General features: G+C 38.8%; 1 protein-coding gene across 2 annotated transcripts in view; it reads left to right on the plus strand.

Moving 5' to 3' along the window:
* enox1 (ecto-NOX disulfide-thiol exchanger 1) overlaps window positions 1-23,899 on the plus strand; it is a 189,308-nt gene that overhangs the window by 109,594 nt on the left and 55,815 nt on the right. Inside the window, exons 3-7 of one of the 2 annotated variants that reach the window (XM_038295622.1) lie at window positions 2,616-2,754; window positions 2,865-2,999; window positions 15,582-15,749; window positions 16,071-16,277; window positions 16,564-16,797. In XM_038295622.1, coding sequence (XP_038151550.1) covers window positions 2,745-2,754; window positions 2,865-2,999; window positions 15,582-15,749; window positions 16,071-16,277; window positions 16,564-16,797 — 754 coding nt within the window. In that variant the 5' untranslated portion in view covers window positions 2,616-2,744. Of the gene's footprint in view, window positions 1-2,615; window positions 2,755-2,861; window positions 3,000-15,581; window positions 15,750-16,070; window positions 16,278-16,563; window positions 16,798-23,899 lie in introns of both variants that reach the window. The other variant, XM_038295621.1, reaches the window with a different exon arrangement.

The following is a 23,899-nucleotide window of genomic DNA, read 5'->3' on the forward strand; positions in this document are numbered from 1 at the left end:
ACCTTTCTTCCCCATACTGATGCTTGGTTTGAACTGCAGGAGATTGTCTTGACCATGTCTACATGCCTAAATGCACTGAGTTGCCGCCATGTGATTGGCTGCTTAGAAATTAAGTGTTAACGAGCAGTTGGACAGGTGTACCTAATAAAGTGGCCGGTGAGTGTATAAAGACAAGCTTAGTGTTAACTTGCAGCCTAAGTCATTTGAACTAAGCTGAAAAGGAAAAGTTGGCTCTTTTATGAATTTCAGTTCAATTAAAGTCAGTCTATTTACAGTATATATCGCCAATTCACAACACGTCATCTCAAGGCACTTTACAATTCAACCAGATCATCCATTCAAATTGATTCAAAGTTTTCTGTCTAAGGAAAACCAGTAGATTGCATCAACTCATGGCTTCAAAGGCAATCCCTCACAATAAGCATGCTTGTAGTGACAGTGGAGAGGGAAATTTTCCTTTGAATAGGAAGAAACCTCCAGCAGAACCAGGGTCAGTGCGGCCATCTCCCGAGGCTGACTGGGGTTCAAGGAGACAGAAGCAGAGATATAAAAGGCAACTGTTAACTAGCTCCACAGGTGGCGCCGTCCAGGAAAGGCACAGCCAGGCAGACGCTCCAGGGCAGCTCCCATGTCAGAAGATGTCTGAGGATCCAGTTAGTCACAGTCAGAGAAACAGGACTAAACTGAAAAACACACCAAGCTCAAACATCTATAAACAAAGGTGTTGATGGAAGCAGCACAGCTGATATTTCTCTCCAGGATGGAGTCAAAGCCAAACAGTAAAAGACCAGATGAAGAAAAAGCAGAGTGGGATAATAGAGATAAATTGAGAAAGGGGTCTCTATGTCCTCCAGCAGTCTAAGCCCATAGCAGCATAAGTATAGAGATTTGTCATCTACAATCCCAAAAGTAAAAAGTATATAGCAATGAGTTCTTAGATGCATGATTTTCTATTGTGGCCCTTTGAATGCCCTGTCAACCTCCAACCTCCATTTTTGTTGAGCAAATGGTCAACCATTCGGTTGACTTGGCAGTTAAAGGGCTAAGATTTAAACAGATGCATTTAAGTTTTGGCTTGGTTGACTTCTGTTTTCAATGGGGCTTCACTCGGCCAAAGTTTTTCAGGGAGACATCAACCCACACCCAAACACACAAACAGCCTGTGATTGTTAGCATGTCTGCATCATTTATTGGTGGTAGCTTTTAAAGAAAAGATTGAAAATTGCTATTGTTGGTGTTCAGGTGGTATCAGACGTACACTCACCGGCCACTTTATTAGGTACACCTGTCCAACTGCTCGTTAACACTTAATTTCTAAGCAGCCAATCACATGGCGGCAACTCAGTGCATTTAGGCATGTAGACATGGTCAAGACAATCTCCTGCAGTTCAAACCAAGCATCAGTATGGGGAAGAAAGGTGATTTGAGTGACTTTGAACGTGGCATGATTGTTGGTGCCAGAAGCGCTGGTCAGAGTATTTCAGAAACTGCTGATCTACTGGGATTTTCACGCACAACCATCTCTAGGGTTTACAGAGAATGGTCCGAAAAAGAAAAAACATCCAGTGAGCGGCAGTTCTGTGGGCGAAAATGCCTTGTTAATGCCAGAGGTCAGAGGAGAATGGCCAGACTGGTTCGAGCTGATAGAAGGGCAACAGTGACTCAAATAACCATCCGTTACAACCAAGGTGGGCAGAAGAGCATCTCTGAACGCACAGTACTTCGATCTTTGAGGCAGATGGGCTACAGCAGCAGAAGACCACACCGGGTGCCACTCCTTTCAGCTAAGAACAAGAAACTGAGGCTACAATTTGCACAAGCTCATTGAAATTGGACAATAGAAGATTGGAAAAACGTTGCCTGGTCTGATGAGTCTCGATTTCTGCTGCGACATTCGGATGGTAGGGTCAGAATTTGGCGTCTACAACATGAAAGCATGAATCCAACCTGCCTTGTATCAACGGTTCAGGCTGGTGGTGGTGGTGTCATGGTGTGGGGAATCTTTTCTTGGCACTCTTTGGGCCCCTTGGTACCAATTGAGCATTGTTGCAACACCACAGCCTACCTGAGTATTGTTGCTGACCATGTCCATCCCTTTATGACCACAATGTACCCAACTTCTGATGGCTACTTTCAGCAGGATAATGCACCATGTCATAAAGCTGGAATCATCTCAGACTGGTTTCTTGAACATGGCAATGAGTTCACTGTACTCAAATGGCCTCCACAGTCACCAGATCTCAATCCAATAGAGCATCTTTGGGATGTGGTGGAACGGGAGATTCGCATCATGGATGTGCAGCCGAAAAATCTGCGGCAACTGTGTGATGCCATCATGTCAATATGGACCAAACTCCCTGAGGAGTGCTTCCAGCACCTTGTTGAATCTATGCCACGAAGAATTGAGGCAGTTCTGAAGGCAAAAGGGGGTCCAACCCGTTACTAGCATGGGGTACCTAATAAAGTGGCCGGTGAGTGTATGTGTTTGTGTTGAATTTCTCACGTGCAATTTTTCTGAACTTGGCTTTATATTCACTTGCACTTCTAGATGACTAATTTAGAGTCCTGCTGGGTTTTGTAAATTTCTTATTTTAAATGTTTTGTCTCTTGCACAGGAAAACTGCTACGGTGGACCGGAGTGAACTAGCCTGCTTGCTGACTCATCTCCTGATCCATCCCCTTGTCTGTCTGAGAAGCTATCTGATGACAGAACTTCGGAGGAAGGAGAAAAAGGACTACCTGCTATGGCCAGTGGTAAATGATAAAGATAGAATTTCCTGTAGACCCTTTTATCCATTAAGATCCTGAAAGGAGGATCCTCTGTTCAATGATTTTTCTGACTTAGTTTCTATCTGTTATAGCAGCTGATGGTCCAGGTAACATTGGAGCCGAGCAGGACCAGCTAAACGTCCCTGTAGCTGATCATGGAGCCTGGGCCACGGCAATGAATAACCTGGGCATCATGACGGTGGGGATCAGCGGGCAGCAGCTCGTTTCAGGTACTAAGCTCTCTCAACCTGAATATTGAACAGCGTGGACTCATCTTTGGGAAAAGATGAATGTATGCTTCTTTAGTGTTCTTTCATCTGTTTTCATCTACAATTCTTATTGTCTAGGGTGAGATATGGAGGGCATTTATTCCAAAGTTGAACAAATGAATGCACTAACATCCAAATGAACGGAGCAGTTCTACATTGCCTGGTTTCCAGGGATATTTTAAATGATAGACCAATACAAAGTTCTTTTTAAATGGGATTTTATAAAAAAAATACATGTTATGAAATAATATTTAAACCTTTGAGCAGAGAAAATTACATTTCAGTTCATCAGTCCACAGAACCTATCAACCTATCAACTATATTTCTATAAGAGTCTTAAAAGGCGTATTGTGTCATAAAGCAGAATCTTAGTGGTGACCAAGCAGCATCAACTATTCTAAGTCATTCTAGATTTGAAAATGATAAAATGTGGTTATTCCCGATGCTATTTTCTTCAAGATTTCATCAATTTCATAGTGTTTCAAGAGTTTGTTTTAGCTCTGTGTTTTAATTCACTATCCTGTTGAATTGTGACAGAGGCCAAGCTTTCTAATACTGAGTAACACATTTTTCTCTAGAATCCCTTGATGGGCTTGAAATTCAACTGTACCTTGCAGAGATTCTGGACCCCTGTGCTAGATGAAGCATAGAAGTCTCATAACATAACAGGGCCTTCTCCACGTTTCACAGTTGGAACAGGGTTCTTCTTTTAGTAGCCCTCTTTTTTTTCTGTCTTTGTGTCTTTCTGTCTTTGAACATAAAGATGATGGGACTTAGTAAAAGCTTTTGTCCATTGGACATTCTCCGAAAAGGTTTGTGGCTGTCAACATGTAGTTTGACAAATTCCATATGAACTTTAATATTTGTTTTGAACAATGGTATTCTCCTTGGTTGACTTCCATTAAGTCTACTTTGGTTCAAACAACAGATTGTGAGATCTGACACTGATGTTCTTTGAGCTTGAGGTTCACCTTTTATCTCTTTTGATGTTTCTCTGGGCTCTTTAGGTACCGTTACAGTATCCATCTGTTTGACTTGTCATCAATTTTCCTCCTGCAGTGACATCCAAGGAGGTTGACCACACTCCCATGGATCTTGAATTTCTGAATAATATATCCCACAGGAACATCAAGCTGAAAAAGGTGTTTTAGCCTTTACCTTTAACAAGATTATCTAAAATTTTCTCTCTAAGGTCCATGTTGACTGCGGTACACACTGTGTCACCAAAAAGCATAGTGATTACCTACCTATATATATATATATATATATATATATATATATATATATATATATATATATATATATATATATATATATATATATATATATATAGGCCCACTGATTGGTTACAACATTCCAGACACCTGGGATAAAGCGATTTTGTCCAGAGGATGAAACCTCCAGTAGAACCACCCTTAGCCTGAGTGGCCCTGTACCAAGGCTGGAGCTTCCAGGAGACAGAAGCAGACATAAATAAGGAACATAGATCGATAAATACTTTCTATGTTAAAAGAATTAACATAATTGAAGATGTTGATGGCAGCAGCCCAAATAATATTTCCCACCAGGACAGTTTCAAAGCTAATCATGACCAGACCAAAGGAAACTAATCTAACAAGAAAGAGCAGAGACAACATTTACACATGCAGTATAGGTGTTCATACTATGTAGTGGCTGAACGAAAGGCTTTTGTGGCCATTTGTTAGTATACTGATCAGACACACTCTTAGCAGCTCAAAATTATTTGCTGCATTATTATTATGTCTTATCAAATGTGATGTGATTTTAATTTTATTTTAAAGTTTAATAACTTAAAAATTGTTTAATCAAAGAAAAAACAATCCCAGACAAAATTAATTGAGATTCTGTAGCTGGACTTAAATATTACTGACCATATATGTGGATTATCTTGGAGCTGGTAAATATTTTAGTTTCTAGATATGCGGAGCGGGTACAGACATAATGCGACAGATATGCCACCATTACGCCAACAAATAGTGAGTCTAAAAAATATTCAATTCAGTTTATTTATATAGAGCAAATTCACAACTCATGTCATCTCAAGGCACTTTACAGTTCACCAGATCATACAGTCAAATTGATTCAAAGTTTGCTATCTAAGGAAAACCAGTTGATTGCATCGACTCATTGACTCGAAGGCAATCCCTCAGATTAAGCATGCTTGTAGCAACAGTGGAGAAGAAAACTCCCTTTTAACAGGAAGAAATCTCCAGAAGAACCAGATTCAGTGTGAGGGGCCATCTGCTGAGGCCGACTGGGGTTCAAGGAGACAGAAGCAGAGACACAAAAAGCAGCTGTAAAAGGCGGCCCCGTCCAGGAAAACACACAGCCAGGCAGACGAGCTCCAAGCCTGCTCACGTGTCAGAGGACGGAGAGAGCACATCCAGCCAGAGAAGCAGGACTACACTGAAAAACAAGCCGATCTCAAACATCTATAAACAAATGTGTTGATGGAAGCAGCATAGCTGATATTTATCTCCAGGGTTGAGTCACATCCAAAAGGAACAGACGAGGCAAAGCTACTATGAGAAAAAGCAGAGAGAGCAGAACGTTAGAGATTGAACTAATAGATTCTGCAGAGTAGGAGAATAGAGATAGAATGAAGCAGAATGATGAAGTATTGACTCAGATCTTAGAAAAATAAATGTCCACCTATTTTTTCCCTCTTCAAATTTATACATTGCTTTGCATTGGTCAGTTGGCAATAATCGTCCTTAAATCTAGTTTCAAACTAAAGTTGTAATGTCTTAAAAGCACTATTATCCAAGGGTTAATTAATAAACCCAGGACTTTTTTCTGTCCTGTCAGAAAATCTACAAAAAAAGGGCACTTGTGAAATAACTATCTTGTGCTTCAAAATTTTTCGTTGTAATAGGATGAATTCTTAAATAATTATGATGAAAAAACCATAAAAATCATCAAATGCTGTTAATTGGGCATATCTTGTTATTAGCAGAGAAAGAGAAGCAGGACTCCCACAAAACTTTCATCCTTACGGTTCTTTCAGTTACAAAGCTGCTTTCCATCTTTTTTAAGTTATGTTTCCAAATTCTCAGCTATGACAGTTTTGTTGATAAGGCAGGGCTCAAAACAGCAGCTTTTGCATCTGGATTTGATATATCTGTCAGGTTTGTCCTCATTCTTTCTCCACATGTTATGTACTCTTAAAAAGAATATTATGTATTGAAGTTCCGAACTTCACTGCAAACTCTGAGGGAGTTATCTGTTACTTAACATGTTCCACACAGTGCCTTAAAATACGGCTTAGCTCCAAATATACAAGCATGCTAGTACTGCAAAAAGTGTCCGTCTAACCAAGTCTTAGGGACCTGTTTTTGGCAAAAAGTCCTTTTGATCTAACTTTGAAATTGATACGATAATATGAGCAGATTATGTTATTAATCTTCTTTTTAGAATATTCTTCTCAAAAAAAAGTTCAATAATCTGCCTATGCAGTAAGACAATTGCAGTTGCTAAGACTTCCTTTTTTGAGAATAATCCAACAAAATCTGCTCTTGCTTAGTGTATTAAGATCAAAATTACTTTTCGGGAGGATATACGATTGAAAAACTTGGTTAGTTAGACATTTTTTGCAGTATAGTATTTCTGCTACATAAACAGGTTTCTTTTTATTTCATCATCATGGTGTATTTTATGTCATTATCAGTCCATGGATTTAATTTGGTATAGGAAGATTATGTTCTAGTTATGAAGTACAGACATCGATACCTTCCAAGGTTTACTGCAAAGTGGACAAAATACCAGAAAGAAAAGGCATGGAAATAATCAGAAAGATTAATGAAATTTAGTTACCTTCACCTCTTGCAGCAGCTTCAGACTCTGATACATGTGGTAACATTTAGGAAAACAAGGAGAAATGGGACATGAAGTGAATCTGATGTGACTTTAAAAGTTTAACCTAAATCACTAAAGTACATGTTGACATATCTGACGGATATAGCTGGAGATAGATGCTGGAGATCGGCCTGTTGTCTAGTGTTGTCCTTTTTCTCTGACTGTGACTGGCTAGGTGTGCTATCTTCATCCTCTGACATGGGAGCTGGTCTGCCTGGCCTGTTTGCCTGTTTCCTGGACGGGGCCTGCTTTTACAGCTGCTTTTTGTATCTCTGCTTCTGTCTCCTTGAACCCCAGTCAGCCTCGGCAGATGGCCGCTCACACTGAGCCTGGTTCTGCTGGAGGTTTCTTCCTGTTAAAAGGGAGTTTTTCCTCTCCACTGTCGCTAGTGGAGAGGAAAACGTGACAAGAATTGAGATAAAAGCTCAGCTAGGAAGTCCACCTAATGTCACTTCCTGTAATGTTTGGTTTTACCTTTAAAGGCATTCATTTTTACCAGTAAAGGCATTCATTTTTCATTCATACCTCAAACTATGCTTGCATGCATAGTTTGAGGGATTGCATTTGAGTCAATGAGTCAATGCAATTAACTAGTTTTCCTTAGATAGAAAACTATGAATCAATTTTACTGTATGATCTGATTGAACTGTAAAGTGCCTTGGGATGACGTGTGTTGTGAATTGGCACTATATAAATAAACTGAATTGAATTGAATAGCTCTACATTTATAAAGTGGTGGTGAAGCATTTGCATGAATGAATTATGACCATAAATGTTTTTTGTTTTCCTGGTGTTAGAGTCATTTTGGAGGGATGCACCCATCATGAAGTAGTCCTCTGCTGCTTATCAGTTTTTAGAACTTCCAGTATTATCCATTACAGTGTTGTTGGTTTGTACCAGGAGTCCTACAGGATCTTAGCTTTGTTATTTTCCTCAACCTTGGAATGCGGTTCCCACTTTGACCTAGTTCTTTTTCCTGACAAGTGTTTCTATACACTAAGCATACAATTAGTTATGACATTTTATGTAATCCTTTCCTGCCTTAGACATTTTTGTGTGATCATGCTCGTCTCTGAGTCTTTTTTGCACAGACAGCGCTTTTGATCTTGTCCGGTGTGATAGACACAGACCTCTGTTGCTCTGTTGCTCAGACCTGTCTTTTCTACCCATTGGTGAGAAGAAATCATAGCCACATAAAGTGTCTGGCAGTGATACATCCAATGGAGTGGGATTTTTTTTCTCCTATAGTGGTTTATCCAGCTCCTTCTGTTCTAGCTTCCAATTCATCCTTTGGGGACATTTTTCCGATGTATTGTTAGAGGTTGGATGCTTCATCTTGGAAACTGGTTCTAAAGCACACTAGCTGTTTTCCTCATTTCATGTGCTCATTCCATGTGCTTTGCTCATGTGGCTGTGGGAACTGGATCCTGGGTGGAATCCACCATAGCTGATAAGTACCTATTGTGTTTTAACATGTGCTGTTAATTTCTACGTTTGGCCAACTTATTATCCCAGTGGGGTTTCTGGTTACTGGCACTAAATAGCTTTCAATTACTTGCTCTTAGAACTTGCTGTACTCTTGTGTGTATATCCCTTTGGCTTCTTCTTATTTACCATTTTCTTGTTGTATTCTTAGGTGCTAATAGTTCTCCTCAACAGCTACTATTTTTCCCTCTGTGAAGGAATTTCCCTCTGCAGATCACCCTCCCTCTGTTTGTCACCATACTCAAGATTTCTCTTGCCTGAATAGCAGTCCATAGTCATTACTGTAGACCCGCAGTTGACTGATCTTGCTCCACTTTCTGAGTACATACCCATAGCCATTCTTGATTGGTTAGGGCCATCAGTAGCATATGCCAGATTTGAGAAAGACCCGCAAAACGGATCCAAATTGATCTCATGGGTGGATTTCCATTGGCTGGATGTTGAATTTGTTTCATGTAATGAAGTATGCTACTTTCCAAAGTCTTTTTATGCAGCCTCGCTCCTGGGAGTTATTGGAGTAGTAGCATTTATCACCTTGTTCTATTCCAATGTGTAAACTGTCATAATTCAGTTGGCTGTTTTGTGTCTAAGAGCTTTGGTTATTCCAAATTTGACTCAGGTCTTGTTTTGACTAAGCAATGTCTAAGCTAGTGTTTGTTTTAGTCATTCTCATGTTAAATCTTCCTCAGGCAGGATGATGGCATTAGTTGCTGCATTTCCCTGTTATATGTATGTCCCATGCAGTTCTATAAGGTAATGGAGGTAATGAATTAATTCTCATGTCAAAGTAACCAAAAAAATATTTATTTGTGTCGAGGTGTTTTCTTTTAATGGAAGTAGTCATATTCATCTTCTTTCACTTATGAGGGACAGGGTTGCTAGGACCGTAGTTTCAATCAGGGTACCCAGACTTCCATATCTACAGACACCTCCTCCAGCTCCTCCTGGAGAAGCAAAAGGTGTTTCAAGTTCGGTCAAGAGAAATAATTCCTCCAGCATGTCCCCCAGGGCCTCTTCCCAGTGTGATGTGTCTATAACTTTTCCCAAAGGAAGCATCCAGGAATGATCTGAAATAAATCAGAGCCAAATCATCTGAATCCTCTAGATGTGGAGGAGAAGCCACTCTACCCTGAGCCCCTCGCAATGTCAGAGCTCTTTTCCTACCTCTAAGGGAGTGTTTCTTCACCCTGCAGAAGAACCTCATTTCGACCACTTGTATCAGGGATGTAGTTTGTTCTGTCGTGACCCGGATTTCATGTCAATAAGTGAGGGAGTGTATGTCTCAGCTCTCTCTTTACCACAACAGGCCGGTGCAGTGTCTGCATAATAGCCACAGCCACATTGATCCGTTTGTCCAGCTCCCACTCCATTCTCCCCTCACTCGTAAGCAGGATACCAAGATCCTTAAACTCAACCACTAGAGGCAGGAACTCAACCAACAGAGGGCAAGCTTACCTGTTGGAAGCAGGCACCAGAAAATATGTTCAGTTATTGTCATATAGCAATATTCAAAAACCTCTTAGTTAATACCTAGAAGCTCAAAGAGAGAAAATATTGTCCACAAAAATGTGATAATAGGAAGGCTGGATCATTGCTTTTCCACTGTGTATCTCAAGTTCTTATTCAACCATCTGAATGTTGCAGCTGAAATCAACTGTTATTTCATCAGACAAAGGCTGTTAAGCTACCCAAATCAGCTTGTTCTTGTCTTTGACTAGGAAGTTTCATCAACAAGAGAGCATAAAAACAATAAACACCAATATAAAGATGTGCCTGCTGTCATTAATCTCTTTAAAACTACAATGGCCAGACTGCAGACTGCAGCGACATGAGCCACCCTGACACACTGCCTCTCCTCTCCAACAATACAGAGGCCGCCATTGTACAAAATGGCTTCAATGACGTAACTTCACCTATCTTGTAAAGAGATGATGAGATTCATTGACATCAGATTGAAGTATCAAGCTTCAAAAAGGCCCTTTTAATTTAGCCCTAGAAAGACCCTTTCTACCTCCAGCGCAGACACGGGCCAGCTGCTGCTTCTCTCATCCCGCTCCCTTGCACCCTTTATGTCTTTCTGCTCTGTCACCACCTCTCTCTCCACCTGGCGGACTAATCCGATCTTCCACCGTTCTGCTTTAGTCTTCCACAGTTAGCCTCCAGGTAGTCCGGTCCAGGCCTCTCCAAGCTTCTGCTGTGCTCCTCAGATCTATTCCTGAGCTAGCAGCATTGAGCTCCTGCCTCTGCTGCTGTGGTTCCTTACACCTGAGGGTGCTATACCTGGCTGGCTCGTCCCGGTTCCCGAGCTGTCTTTCACGGTGTTCTCACTACTCCTGCCTGAGCTCAGAAATGCGTCTCTCCTGACCTCTTTTGTCCAGGTGATTCAGCCTCCTGTTTCAGGCAATCTGACCAAAACAAACATGGACAGAGGGAAAGAGAAACACTATTTCTCTTTCATTCAGAAGTCTTAATAACCAGGTGGTTGTTGATGTGGATGGTGTTAGGGTAGTTTACATAGATAATTTTACAAATAGCGTTTTATTAGTCTGTGTAGGATTGTATATATGCCTAACTTTCCTTAGTCCCATTCGAGCGAAAGGACGATTGCTATAGTCACTAGTTATTGAGTTCTGCGCTGCTGTGACACAAAAGATGTCTGCTTCCACAAATGGGAACCGACTCCTATGTAATGATACATAACAATTTCTAAGGCAACACAAACGTAAAGATTTAGACTTTTATATAGATAATATATACCATTTACGTCAGTAAATCTTTGTAATTATTAGACACTGTACCTTTAATTTCGTTGAGCGCAACAAACATGGTCTAGCCAAAAAGTCCAGTTTCATATCTATAGCTATTCTGGTTTATGCTTAGAAACCAGGTAAAATTTCAAGGTCAAGAGAGGTTGTTTCTGAAAATCCCAGAATCTGCTGAGTCTCCATTGCTAAGGATAGACTCAGATTTCAGTTGCAATTTTTAAGTTTAGCTAACTCTTTGTTCCTGAATGGTGGAAAGCTGTAGTCAAGTTAGTTAAGTTATCAAAGTGCATCAAATTCTAGATTTCCTCATCATTATTAAATACAGTTGATTGTGCAGCAAAAAATAAAATAAAAAAATTGTTAAATTTGTTCTGAATAGGAGTGTACAAGCTGCAGCTTTGGGTCTTGGTAGAAAGTACCATGTGGTAAAAAGTACCATGAAAGTAATTTAGTTAAATGTTACAGCATGTCAGGTAAAAAGAATGTTCTTAAACTCAATAGCTCTTCTTTGTATTGCAAAATCACAGCACAGTACAAACATTTGAGTTGCAATACCAGGAGTTGCCAGGAGAGTCTTCCATTCCAGTGTTTGTGAAATAGCTTTTTTGTTAGCATCTCAACAACTTGATTTTCTTGTACTGGATATTTACAGATCTTCAAAATCTACCATCAAACTGTTTATCTGAGCTTCATAAATATCTATTTCTAAGTCAATTTACTTTGCATTGACGTTTCTGAGATCATTTCAGTGCCATCTTCATATTATTGTGTTTCAATCCTTTGTTTTAAAATTGCGTGGGAAGACTAGGTGTTAAGAAAATTATTCCTTTTATTCTAACAAACGCAGTCGGATCACCAGGTAAGAATTGATGAACAATCTTTTGGGATGTAGGAAAACTCTGCAGCATGATGGCCACTGTTACACTGTTACTGAATCTATGCAACTGCATCACTATCATCACAGTAATAATACATTTGTTTCTCTATTCAGTTGAATTCAGTTTATTTCTAAAGCCCCATTTCACTAGACTGACGTAGTCCTACTCAATTCTAGTCAGAATATGAGTCTGCCACTGCTCCATAGAGCTGTGATTATGGGCCGGTTTCGAACGAACCAGGAAAACAAATGCCTCTGCACTCAATTGGATAGACCTACAACCAATAAGAGCAACTGAGTGCGTGACGTATGTTAAGTGACGCATAGTTGTTGTCAGCAAAAATCAACACCTTTAAAATAAGTTAAAACAATCTTAAGTTATACTATAAGAAAGAACAACCTCTCATGTAAAAAAAAAAAAACAAGTGCTGATATATGAAGGTAAAATTCTACTTCTTGTTGTGTTGCAGCCACACTTTAGTGAACGTCATTAGGATTTTATGTGACAGACAAAAAATAGCTGTTCACTTCTATACTGAAAAATAATCTAAATCCCAACCAGAGGGGCATCCCAAAGATTCATGCTACCTCTGAAGGAGAATCTATCAACACCAGAGTTTCACGCATTACATTAATCTGGTCTTTATGGAAGACTGACTACTATAGAGTGGTTGTTGAGAGAAAATCAGGAAGAAGGCGTTATATTTACCTGAGGTTAAAGAACTGTGTCAATCTGACTGATCTTGAGCTTTTTACTAAAAAATAAAATAAGAAAACTTCTTCTGATTCATAACCGTTATTTGTATCAGCCTATTTCAAATTTGTACAAGTTATATAGAGCCAATGTAAACAGGTTTAACATCTGTATGATCTTCTCTAAGTCAACAGAAAATGTAAAGGTAGTAAAGGCTTTCACACTGAATCATAGTAGCAGTCTATCACTTCTCTGCACAGAGGAACAAAAGAAACATTTATTTCTATTGAATTACTGTTGGGGAACATTTATCATTTCCTTTTGTGACAGCTTCTCTCTCTTGTGATTTAAATCACTTTATTCCCGGTGGAGTTGCGACTGTGTGGGCAGCGGTGGAGGAGGATATTCTGCTGACGTTTTGCTCCTCCCGCTCCCTTGTTATTGCAGTGTTGAAGATGGAAACGGGCGACGCTGCACCACCCTCCTCCTGCCTGCCTGCTCCATTTTCCCCCCCCGACAGGAGAAGCATTGCTGCTGTCGCCTCTGTTTTCTCATTGTTTATCTTCCCCATCCTTCCTCACTTTCTTTGTGCTGGAGAAAAGACAAACCATTCTTCCCTCCCTCTCCTTTACCGTTCCAATAAACCCATTTGAGATGAGTTTTCTTAGCCACAGATCCAATGTTCAGCTCTCTTTTCATATATGTTACCTCCGGGATATAGTGATCCTTTCTTATCTCTTGGTTTTATTTCCTTTGTTGTTTGACCCATTTTTGAAGCTGGGATCTTAAAGAGTTTATCAGTGTATTTTATGTAGCAAAGTATTAATTTTATAATTCAGAAAAAGCAGTTTAGATTCAAGCCATTAAGAGAAAGCAGTAGGGTTGTATTTCAGATCAAGTCTGATTGAATCTAAGGCGTTCATGCGTGCTCTGGGTGTTCTCATGTCAGTCAAAACAGCCCTGGGTCTGCACTTTATGTTTTATAAAAAATTCTTATCTAGAACCTACTTTATGATGCCATTTGATTGGTGAGATTACAAAAAGCACCTTTTTAGGCTGCTGTAGGAGTACTATCTACAAACAGCATGGAAGAGTGAACAAAGGGATCCAGTTTATTGGATTTACTGGTGAAAGCAGCATAATCCATGCTGAAGATATCAGTAAAACCTATATGCAGACAAATTAGTCCATGATTTTAAGTTAAGCTAATTATTTATGTTATCTCTCCAAGAAATGCCATGCAGGTGGAAGCCTCACCAACCTCATAGTGAGGAACAGAGAGCAGAGCGACTTCTACATGAGCTGCAGTTGAAAATTTGGCTTAGATAGAAAAAAAAAGGTTCCCATTATGAGAATTACTAGCTGCATTTAAATAAAGATGTGAAAATTATCTGTTGATTGTTTCTATGAAAATCACAGCATTTAAAAAAGCTAAATACAATCAAAAGCATCTTAGATCACGCAGGGTTGTTCAAAGGTGCAGAATTATAAAGAAAAAAGAACCATAGCAACTGATTATTCATATATGAAAATTTCTAAAACTATTTAATATTTCTTAGAAATATGGGTAACAAGTAATATTATGTGAGCTAAACTAATTAAACAAGGATACAGTTTTAGGGGTCTCAAGGCCCGTTCTGGTCTCAAGACCGGTCTTAATTAGCTTTTCCCTGAGCTTAGAGTCCGTTTTGGGTGAGAACCAACCTTAGACATCCGGTACAGATGTCCGAGCCCCTCAGCAGACTCTGCTTAGAGCGATGACCGAACCCCCCCCCCCCCCCCCCCCCCCCCCCCCCTATCGCTTTAAAATAGTGAACATCCACCTGCAGTTTTCTTTTCACCGAAACACACCTGCTGTCTCACAACCAAATATTAAGTAATCTGCCAGAGGTCCTTCTCTCTTTCTCTAACTGTCTGCATTGCAGGCATGTTTATTACCAATACTCCCACCATCTGGTATAGACTGGTTCATGACAGTGCAGTTAGTGTATGTATCTATGTGTTTAGTTCACTTTAAAATGAAAGGCTATTCATCAATTATGATTTTGTTTTTAATTGTTGATTGATTATTTGTACTTTTGCTGCAGAGCTTTATCTGCAATGGGCCGGTTGTGCTAAACCTTCTTTAATCTTTTAAAATTTCTTCGTGATTAATTTCTTATTTTTGCTATTTTAGATATTCCAATACAAAAATTTCTGCCATCCTCCCCATAGTGGTCTCATTTTTCTGTATTATGTTTTTGTATTCTTAAGATAATTAAGAATTACCAGATCTTATTCTTAATATTACTCTCTGCTCCTCATGATGTTATTCTACAAACCCATGTCCAGACTGTTCTCCATCTCCATTTTTCAGCTAATCTTTCTTCTGTTTTTGATTCATGTTATTCTTTCTCTAGTTGAGAGGTTTGCAACCATCTGATATGTCAGTCACCAGGAGGGCCTTCATATTAACTTCATCTTATGTTTGTTTTTATCTCCTATCTTTGTGCTATATGCTCATCCAGATGAAGCAAATGCGGCGCAGTCAGTGACCAGATTCAATCAGCTGTTTTTCCTCAAATGCAAATTTTCAATCAACCTTTCTAGATAATTTATATAAATTGTCTAATTTAAATGCCTTGAGATGCCATGTGTTGTAAATTAGTGCTATAAAAATAAAACTCAGCTAAATCAATTTAGAAACTATGTTGCAATACTCAGCAGGTTTGATGTTGCAGGTTAAAGCAGCGTCAGGGGAGAAATCCCAGATGTCAGATTAGGTATTGCCTTTGTTTTTATTTGTAATGTAAAATATGTCATCTTTTAGATCTCAAACAGTCTCTTTTCCTCTGTCTGTCCCACAGACCCTCTTTGTATCCCCAGATTTGACCCTGGACTGGGCCTTATTGCACCGATAAACCCCATGATGGCAGGCATCGGCCTGGTCCCGCCTCCCCCTGTTCCCCCGGATCTGCCTGTCATTAAGGAGATTATCCACTGCAAGAGCTGCACTCTCTTCCCTCAGAACCCCAGTAAGAAACCTTCAACTTGGACGACACAGTCAGAGATGGGAATGGTGTTTTGTTCTTTATTTAAAGCAGAGAAAACATAATAAAAGGAATTTGACTGATAAAGATAATTAGTTTATTTATACACACATTAATATATATGTGTATATTGTCTATTGTCTGACAGCAGCATACATATCTGCTGGGTTTATTTACTTACTTTTAATGTGTCACATATCTGATAACATGCATACTGGTACCAGTCAACTGGTTTGACACACATACAGTGGATGAATAAGTGAATCAGTAATGACACCTATTCTGATGCCCTCATACGTGCTTCAGATCTGCCTCCTCCATCCACGCGGGAGCGCCCCCCGGGCTGTAAGACAGTGTTTGTGGGAGGACTACCTGAGAACGCCACAGAAGACATCATCAGGGAGGTTTTTGACCAATGTGGGGAGATCACTGCCATTCGCAAGAGCAAAAAGAACTTCTGCCACATCCGTTTCAGTGAGGAGTTCATGATTGACAAAGCTATATACCTTTCAGGTGAGTAAATTTGAATGGATGGATGGATGGATGGATGGATGGATGGATGGATGGATGGATGGATGGATGGATGGATGGATGGATGGATGGATGGATGGATGGATGGATGGATGGATAGATGGATGGATGGATGGATGGATGGATGGATGGATGGATGGATGGATGGATGGATTGATGGATGGATGGATGGATGGTGTCTTTGCATGCAAGTCTGTCGAAGTAGAGATGTAGAGGGTCCGTAAGATGTTTTTTAAGCGTAAAATGCACTCCTCCATTTTTCATTTAGGATATCGGATGCGCATTGGTTCGAGCACAGATAAAAAGGACTCTGGAAGGATCCATGTGGACTTTGCCCAAGCCAGAGATGACCTGTATGAGTGGGAGTGCAAACAGCGCCTATTAGCCAGAGAGGAAAGGCATCGACGAAAGATCCACGAAGACCGCCTGCGTCCGCCGTCACCTCCTCCCATCGTACATTACTCTGAACATGAGGCGGGGCTGCTAGCGGAGAAGCTAAAAGGTGGGAATCTCTGAGAGAAACAGAACCAGTAAAGACAGATTTACAGTTTAGGGTGATACCAGCTAAACAAATGCTTGATTGGTGGTAAAAGCTAAGGCAGTTCATTTTCTTTTGAACGAATGTAGTAGATGAATGAAGCGAACATCTGCACTGGTTAATCTATTAATATTGATATTCCAGAAGGAACAGAATCGGGTGGTTTTATCATATTTTATCATTGATACAGTGATTTTATCAGACATAATAGTGGATAATTATGCAAAGCTTCTTAAAAATGACACAGAGGTCTATATGTTTGTGTTATATAATCTGGGGTTTAGACCACCTGCTAAGTTTAATACCAAATGCAAATGAATCTTTCTGGAAGATTCACAATTATTGATCTTTGTCCTGTTTGTGGCATCTCTAAGCACACCGTTACAAACAATTGTGTTTGTGTTAAACTGTATTCGCCAACAGAGGAACAGGCTGCAGTATAATCCAGTTAATCTGTTAATCAAGTCATATTATTGATGCGTAAATTCATTTTAATCTAAAGTTTTCAGTAGCTGTACTTAGATGTGTGGTTTAGCTGTGGGCGATTGAAATTGGGACCTCTTTTACCCTCTGTGCTGATTACAGGGTTACCAAACATTTTCATTTCAAACGTTCTGCATTTGCCAGACTCTTCAAGTTTTTCTCTGCACTTTATAAAACAAACTTGACATGTGAGTTCACAAACCGCTTAAATAGTTGTCCCATCTGTAGGATCCACAAATCATGGTACAGGCCAGAAAGAGTTTCCAACATTCAGAGTGTGGTAAGAGGACCATTTCCTTATGCTTTCTGCATCTGGTTTCAGTTAGAATAGCTCAATTTTAAAATCTGAAGGGCTTGTATTGTCAAAGAAAGGATTACCATATATCTTTAAAGCCCAATTTGTGAACTAGATTTAACTTTTGTTGTTGAAGTAGAAAATGTAATAGTTTTAGGCAAATCAATTGATAGAATTCTATCTGGGTATCAGCTTTTCTAATGCAAAATTGCTCAGTATATAAACAGTTATGAAAAAGAAAAATATCTGTGTAAAATTTAAATATTCAATTAGGAGTTATTTTTTTCATTATAATTTGATCTGGTGGGGAGTGGCGGCCTAGCGGTTAGGGCATAGAGCTTTGAATCCTGAGGTCTCTGAGTTCGAGCTCCACTCCCACCGACTGCCACTCTGGGTCGCTGAGCAAGACCCTTAACCCCACAACCCCACACTGCTCCCTGGGCGCCCCATGATGGCAGCCCACTGCTCCCCAAGAGGATGGGTTAAACACAGAACTAAATATCTCTAATGCAAGATCAATGAAGTCATTTTTTTTTTTTTTTTACAAAAGAAGTTTTATAAAATCTGGTTGTTTTTATTATAGCCAAAGATTGACTGTGACTGTGGTAATGATTAAACAGCATTAATTGATCTATATGTTTCCAAAATTGTCCTTTTTTATATTTTAAAAACATAACCAAAATTATGTATAAGTTCTTCTTATTAAAGTAATTGTTATAGCTCTGCTACAAATAATTGGTGGCAGTATGATACATAACAATAATCCAGGATGTTGGTGAAGATTCTCAGTTCTCCAGGTCGTAGTCATTCCTAAAAAGTAAAAAAAAAAACAATCCACTGGACTTTTTTTTCCCCAAGTCTGAAGACGTTCCACTTCCCATCCAGGAACCATCGAACCTCACCTGTCCAGCCAGCACAACAATTACCTTTAATGACCCCCTTTGACAGGTATTGGTTACAGTATTACAGGCTAACAAACAAGCCAAACTACACCCATTCCAAAGGGGTGGACCCATATGTGCCGCTAAATTTGCATGTTTTCTAAGCCAAAACAAGGCTTTGTTTTTGTTCGACTCTATAAAGCCTCAAACTCAACGCTATTTCTGAAATTTTTGAGTTGAAAAAGCTTCCTGAATGGGAAGAGAAACGTCTTCAAACTTGGAAACAAAGTCCAGTGGAATGTTGTTTAACTTTGTTGGACTAATCCAGGATTCAGCAACTTTTTCATTTGCTTTTCTCAGGCTGCGTCATATTTCTTTGCTGATGAAGAGAACAGAAAAAGATGGATAAATACAAATCGACAAATATGAGCAGGATGTCAAGTGGAGTGTTAGTCTAGGTTTTCACATAACAACTGCATGAGGAAAAATGTAAAACATTATGTATATAACCATAATGAAAAGACTCCTGTCCTTCTGTCCATGTTTTCCACCTTTCACCTGCTCTCTCTGCAGAGCAGGAGACTGGATGCAGAAGGAACAGCGTGGGAGTGAGATGAATGAGGTGTGGAGTGAGAAGCTTGTGATGAGTGATGTTTGTGGAGGAGTGTGAAGGTCACTGCTCCTCCTCTGTTATGTATCTTCCGCTGGCCTGTGCTGGAAGCTTATCTTTGCTGGACTGAGAGCGCTGAACCTTTACATGGAAAAGCTGTTTTCCTCACTGTGTTCTTGGAAAACAGTCCAGATGAAGGAATCACTTAATTCCATTTTCTTTATTCCAACTGAAAACCAAGAAACTGCTTATTCTCTCCTCCTTAAACATCTGGAAACCACAGCCCTGTGTACTATCCAGTGTTGTTGTTTGATCCTGGAAATAATAACTTTGATGGCATCATTTATTATTTGATAAACCTTAATATCATTAATTACATGAGATTCTCCACACTAATGCTGTGTGGCTAAAAGGTTATTATCTCCACATCCATCCCTATAAATTGATTAATTTCTAAAGGAAAAACAAAACTTCAAGGCACATAAAGACAAAAAAATGGGTGGAGGTTTTATTTTGCTCTTCTATTAGTCATTTTTATATATTTATTTGACGGCGACAGACTGGCAACCTGTCCAGGGTGTACCCAGCCTTTTACCTGTAGACAGCTGGAGATGGGCACCAGCAGCCCTCGCGCCCCCGCTTGGCATAAGCTTGATGGAAAATGGATGGATGGATATTTATTTGAGTGTTGATCCTTTTTTAATTCTTCCATTGTGAAAGGCTGTTAAAACCCTAACATGTTGACATTTTATTAATGCTGAAATGTAGAGAAAAAATAGTAAATTGTTGTTTCAGTACTAAAGTAAAAATCATTAAGTACAGAGTGGAAATAATCTCATTAAGACACTTCTATGTAAACTTTACTGTGTATTTTACTTTAATGCCTACTAACTAACCAAATGTGTGTGCCCTCAGGCTTATATTTATCTTCTGAACTGTAATGTTAGTGAAGTATTTTCACATGACTGGTCTTTGAGTTGGTCTTGCTTTGGTTTAATGGTTAGACACAGTTTCATTCTTCCTGTAAGAGCCTAATCTCAATTTAAGTTAAGATAAAAGATAAAAGGAAATCATTAATAAGTTACAGTAAAATCCTAAAGTAACAAGTTTATGGCTTCATTACTTAGGAATCTACATTTCCGATGTCAATTCTTTATTATGGACATGCTTTTCCCCTCTATTCATAAGTTTGCCTTATTTTCAACAGATTCTTTGCTGTTATTTCGACTTTAAGCAAAAAATCCGGAAAGCATTGTAAATACCTCTCATAATTGTTTTCCTCCAAGTGCACTGAACATTTTGCTGCTGTACAGCTTCTGTTTTACTGAGTCATAATTCAGCATTCAGTCTCTCAGGGCATTATGAGGAGTAAACGTGTCAAGAATGTTGTGTAAGTTACTAAATCCTGCAAATCCACACTGGATGGTCGTTGGATTCATGTTACACTTTATGCCAACAGTCACTGCCACTGATTTATTACAAACAGAGTTGCTGTTTGAAAAGGCTCAGTAAGATCAGATGAATTTATACTTTATCAACACTTGAATAAACAGTACTTTGCAGTTGTACATTATATGTCATGTTTTTCTATTTCAAGTCTTTAAACTTTGAATTCCAAAATAGATATAAAATAAAATCTAAAAGATGAATTTCTAAATGGTTAAACATACCTTCTGTTTACTAAATTATCTTATGATCATAGGATTTATTTTGGTGTAAGGTTATTTTTTTTATTTTAGTGAAATGTATGGTGTTTTATAAACCATAAACTTCAGAAAGTTTTGCTGATGTACTGACTCATGCAATGGAAAGGCATTTCTTCAGTCAGTGGTCAGTTTCTTACTTTCTCTTCCTTGTTATACTTAGTTGTAGAACCTGAGAACAGCCATTTCTTTCCCCACAGCGGCTGTGTAGGATTCAGCTAAGAAAAAGTTCACCATCATAGTAAAATGATGGTGAATCGCTGACTTCTATGGCATAAAATAAAGTGTTTTTAAAAAGATTTTCAGTTGTTGTGGTGTGGATTAGTAGATAAAGCCCAATTTGAATTTTTTGCACATAAACTGTATAAAGTGGGCCTTCAGTGTGTGAAATTTATGTTGTTGTCCAATGTCTTTAAATTCTGAATTGAACCTTTTAGGACTGACCTCTTTAAGGGGAAGGATCACTACTATAGCCTAATTTCTATGTTGTTTATAACGATTACAGCTTGGTTGATGTCTGCATCACAGCCTAGGCTCTTGGTTAGCATAGCTCCCACTCTTTCATACCATCTCCAACCTTGATCATGTCCCTCAAAGCGTCTCTTAGAACTTTAACAGAATATTTCAAAACTTGTTCAGGGCAACGGATATGTTTTTGCACTGGGTTTAGTCCCTGTTTAAGTCAAATAAAACGCTATTTTAAAAAGGGATTTATTATGGGATTATGAATATGTGATGTTGTTGTGTGTGAATGGGTGTGTGGGTGTGTTTGTGGCTAAATTTCTTTCAGAGTGAGGACCATTTCTCCAATTTAACCATCACAATGAGGACCAGTTGTTGTAAAGTGAGGACATTTTGCTGGTCCTCACAAGCTATTTTGCTAATGTTTAGGTTTAGGGATAAGGTATCAATTGGGTTAGGGTTAGGGTAAGGTATGCATTGTAATGGTTAGGTTTAGGGTGAGTTTTAGAATAGAAAAGGTTGAAAATTGCTTAAAATCAATGGAAGTCAATGCTAGTCAACACATGGTCCTCACTACATATAGTAGAACAAACATGGGTGTGTGTTATTATAGGACAATAAAATTCCTAAAATTTAACATTATATTTCAGAGGAAATACATTTGAGCACCAAATGTCATTCAGAACTATGAAGCTACCATTAGTATAGTTACATTTAAATCAGATTTTCCATATTTCTGTTTCAGGTTTTTTTTTCTTTATTATTTTTTCTTTATTATTATTATCTTTATTATTTAGAGAGGCAGCGGGATGTTGCTTTCATTTGTTAATATTTGCTTCTCTGTAATCTGAGCCTCTGTGCAGTTTTTTCCTACAGCCCTGTAATACCTAAATAAACAAGCTTGTTCTTCTCTCTGAATAAACCTTTTCAATTCATTCTACCCATCAGACAGCAAGGGAAATACATTTCCATTCTTTCCTCACTCGTCCCTGTTCAGCGGCCTTTCATTGTTGCTCCCTGTAATGTGACTGTAATCTGCTGCTGGGTATGAATGTGCCTTTATCAGAGCTGGGGAAAGTGTCTTCTTACAGGTTGTGTTGCATTGGGTATTGAGCTCATTAAATGCTGTCTAATTCACTCTGTTCTGCGGTCTTCAGCCGCTCTGTGGCATCTTTCAATTATTATTTAAATAGGGGAAGAAAGCTGAAGACAGAAGCCTGCAGAGACTCGACACTTTACAGCTGAGGCTGATTGTAAGTTAAAAAATCAGAAATGCTTTATTCGTGATCAGCTGCTGTGGCTTGATTCACAGAGCCATGGATGATGAGGACCGATAGGGAAAGATTTTACCACTCATTCATTCCACTCTGTTTATTTAGCCTGTCTGAGTGTTGAAGGGCTGATATAACAGCTTTTACATCATTCATTTCAATCCCAGTTTGGTCAATTGTTACATGAAAAAGGATTCTTTAGAGATATTCAACTTTATTAAGCATTTTATTATGAAAAGCTCATATTAAAAGAGGCTGATTTACGGTGTAGTGTTATATAGTTACAATCAGTTTTATAAACAAACTTATATACTTAATTATATTAGCATGTTTGAGGAACTCTTTTAGTTCAATCCTAAAATGTTCTTGTTAAAGAAATAATTTTTAAAATTTTTGTGGGTCATTGTTGTTCATTTCTTGTTTGTTTTGGAAAATGTTCTTCTTTGGGACATTTTTTCATGTAGCATAATCCTAGAAAACAGCTGTTCTTGTTTTTCGTGGGTTTTACTTTTGCTTTATTTATTTTTTTTACAACCAGAAGCAGCTGATTTGCTTTTTAAAAGCTGCCAAAATACTAGCTATTACTGGCTATTTCAAAGAATCCCAGATGAGTTAAAAAAGGAGGTGCTGAGAATATAGAGGAGGAGCAAGGAGAAGAGGAAATTCAAGCTATTTCTTCCATCAATGATTACTGGCAATTCGGCATATGTTGGGAAAAGCTGAACGTACCCCGGGTTCTAACAAGAACTGAAAAAGAACATTGGAAAAGGTGCGTTTTGTGTTTCACAATAAAAAAACATGGAAGATCATTTCCCTGACGCTGGTATCCTTTAAAACATATGCAGAATGACACCTAAAGAAGCAAAGGGGGGGATTAGCATTGCTTGTGAATTAAATTTTGCATGACACGAGTGAAAAAAACAATTTGACCAATGCTTTTTCAGCTGCACTTTTCTTACGTGACTTACTTTTACAATGTTGCTCTTGCAGAGCTTATTAGCATATCATGTATTAAGGTCCCTTTGTATCAAATTGAAAAATACCTGGGAAACTTCACTAAACAACTCTCTGAGAATCACCTGTCACTGGTCTCACCCAGTTATAAACCATTCTGCAGTCTTTGCTGGTGCACTTTTTTCTTTTCTTTTCATATTTTGTTTTAAAATCCATTTTCTTTTTTAATAACATCATGTACAGGTTGACATAAGGCACTGATGCAGCTCTATGACAAATAGGGATAATTATCTAAATTTGTGGGAGAGAGAGATGGAAATGAAAAATGCAGCACAGGCCAACAGAAATTGGGACATCTGGTAACCCCATGGTGTCAACCAGCAAATATTACTGTGAATTTTCCTCTC

This window comes from Cyprinodon tularosa, unplaced genomic scaffold, assembly GCF_016077235.1.
Source record: "Cyprinodon tularosa strain WSP-4 unplaced genomic scaffold, ASM1607723v1 ctg357, whole genome shotgun sequence".
In the NCBI taxonomy this organism is placed as follows: Eukaryota; Metazoa; Chordata; class Actinopteri; order Cyprinodontiformes; family Cyprinodontidae; genus Cyprinodon; species Cyprinodon tularosa.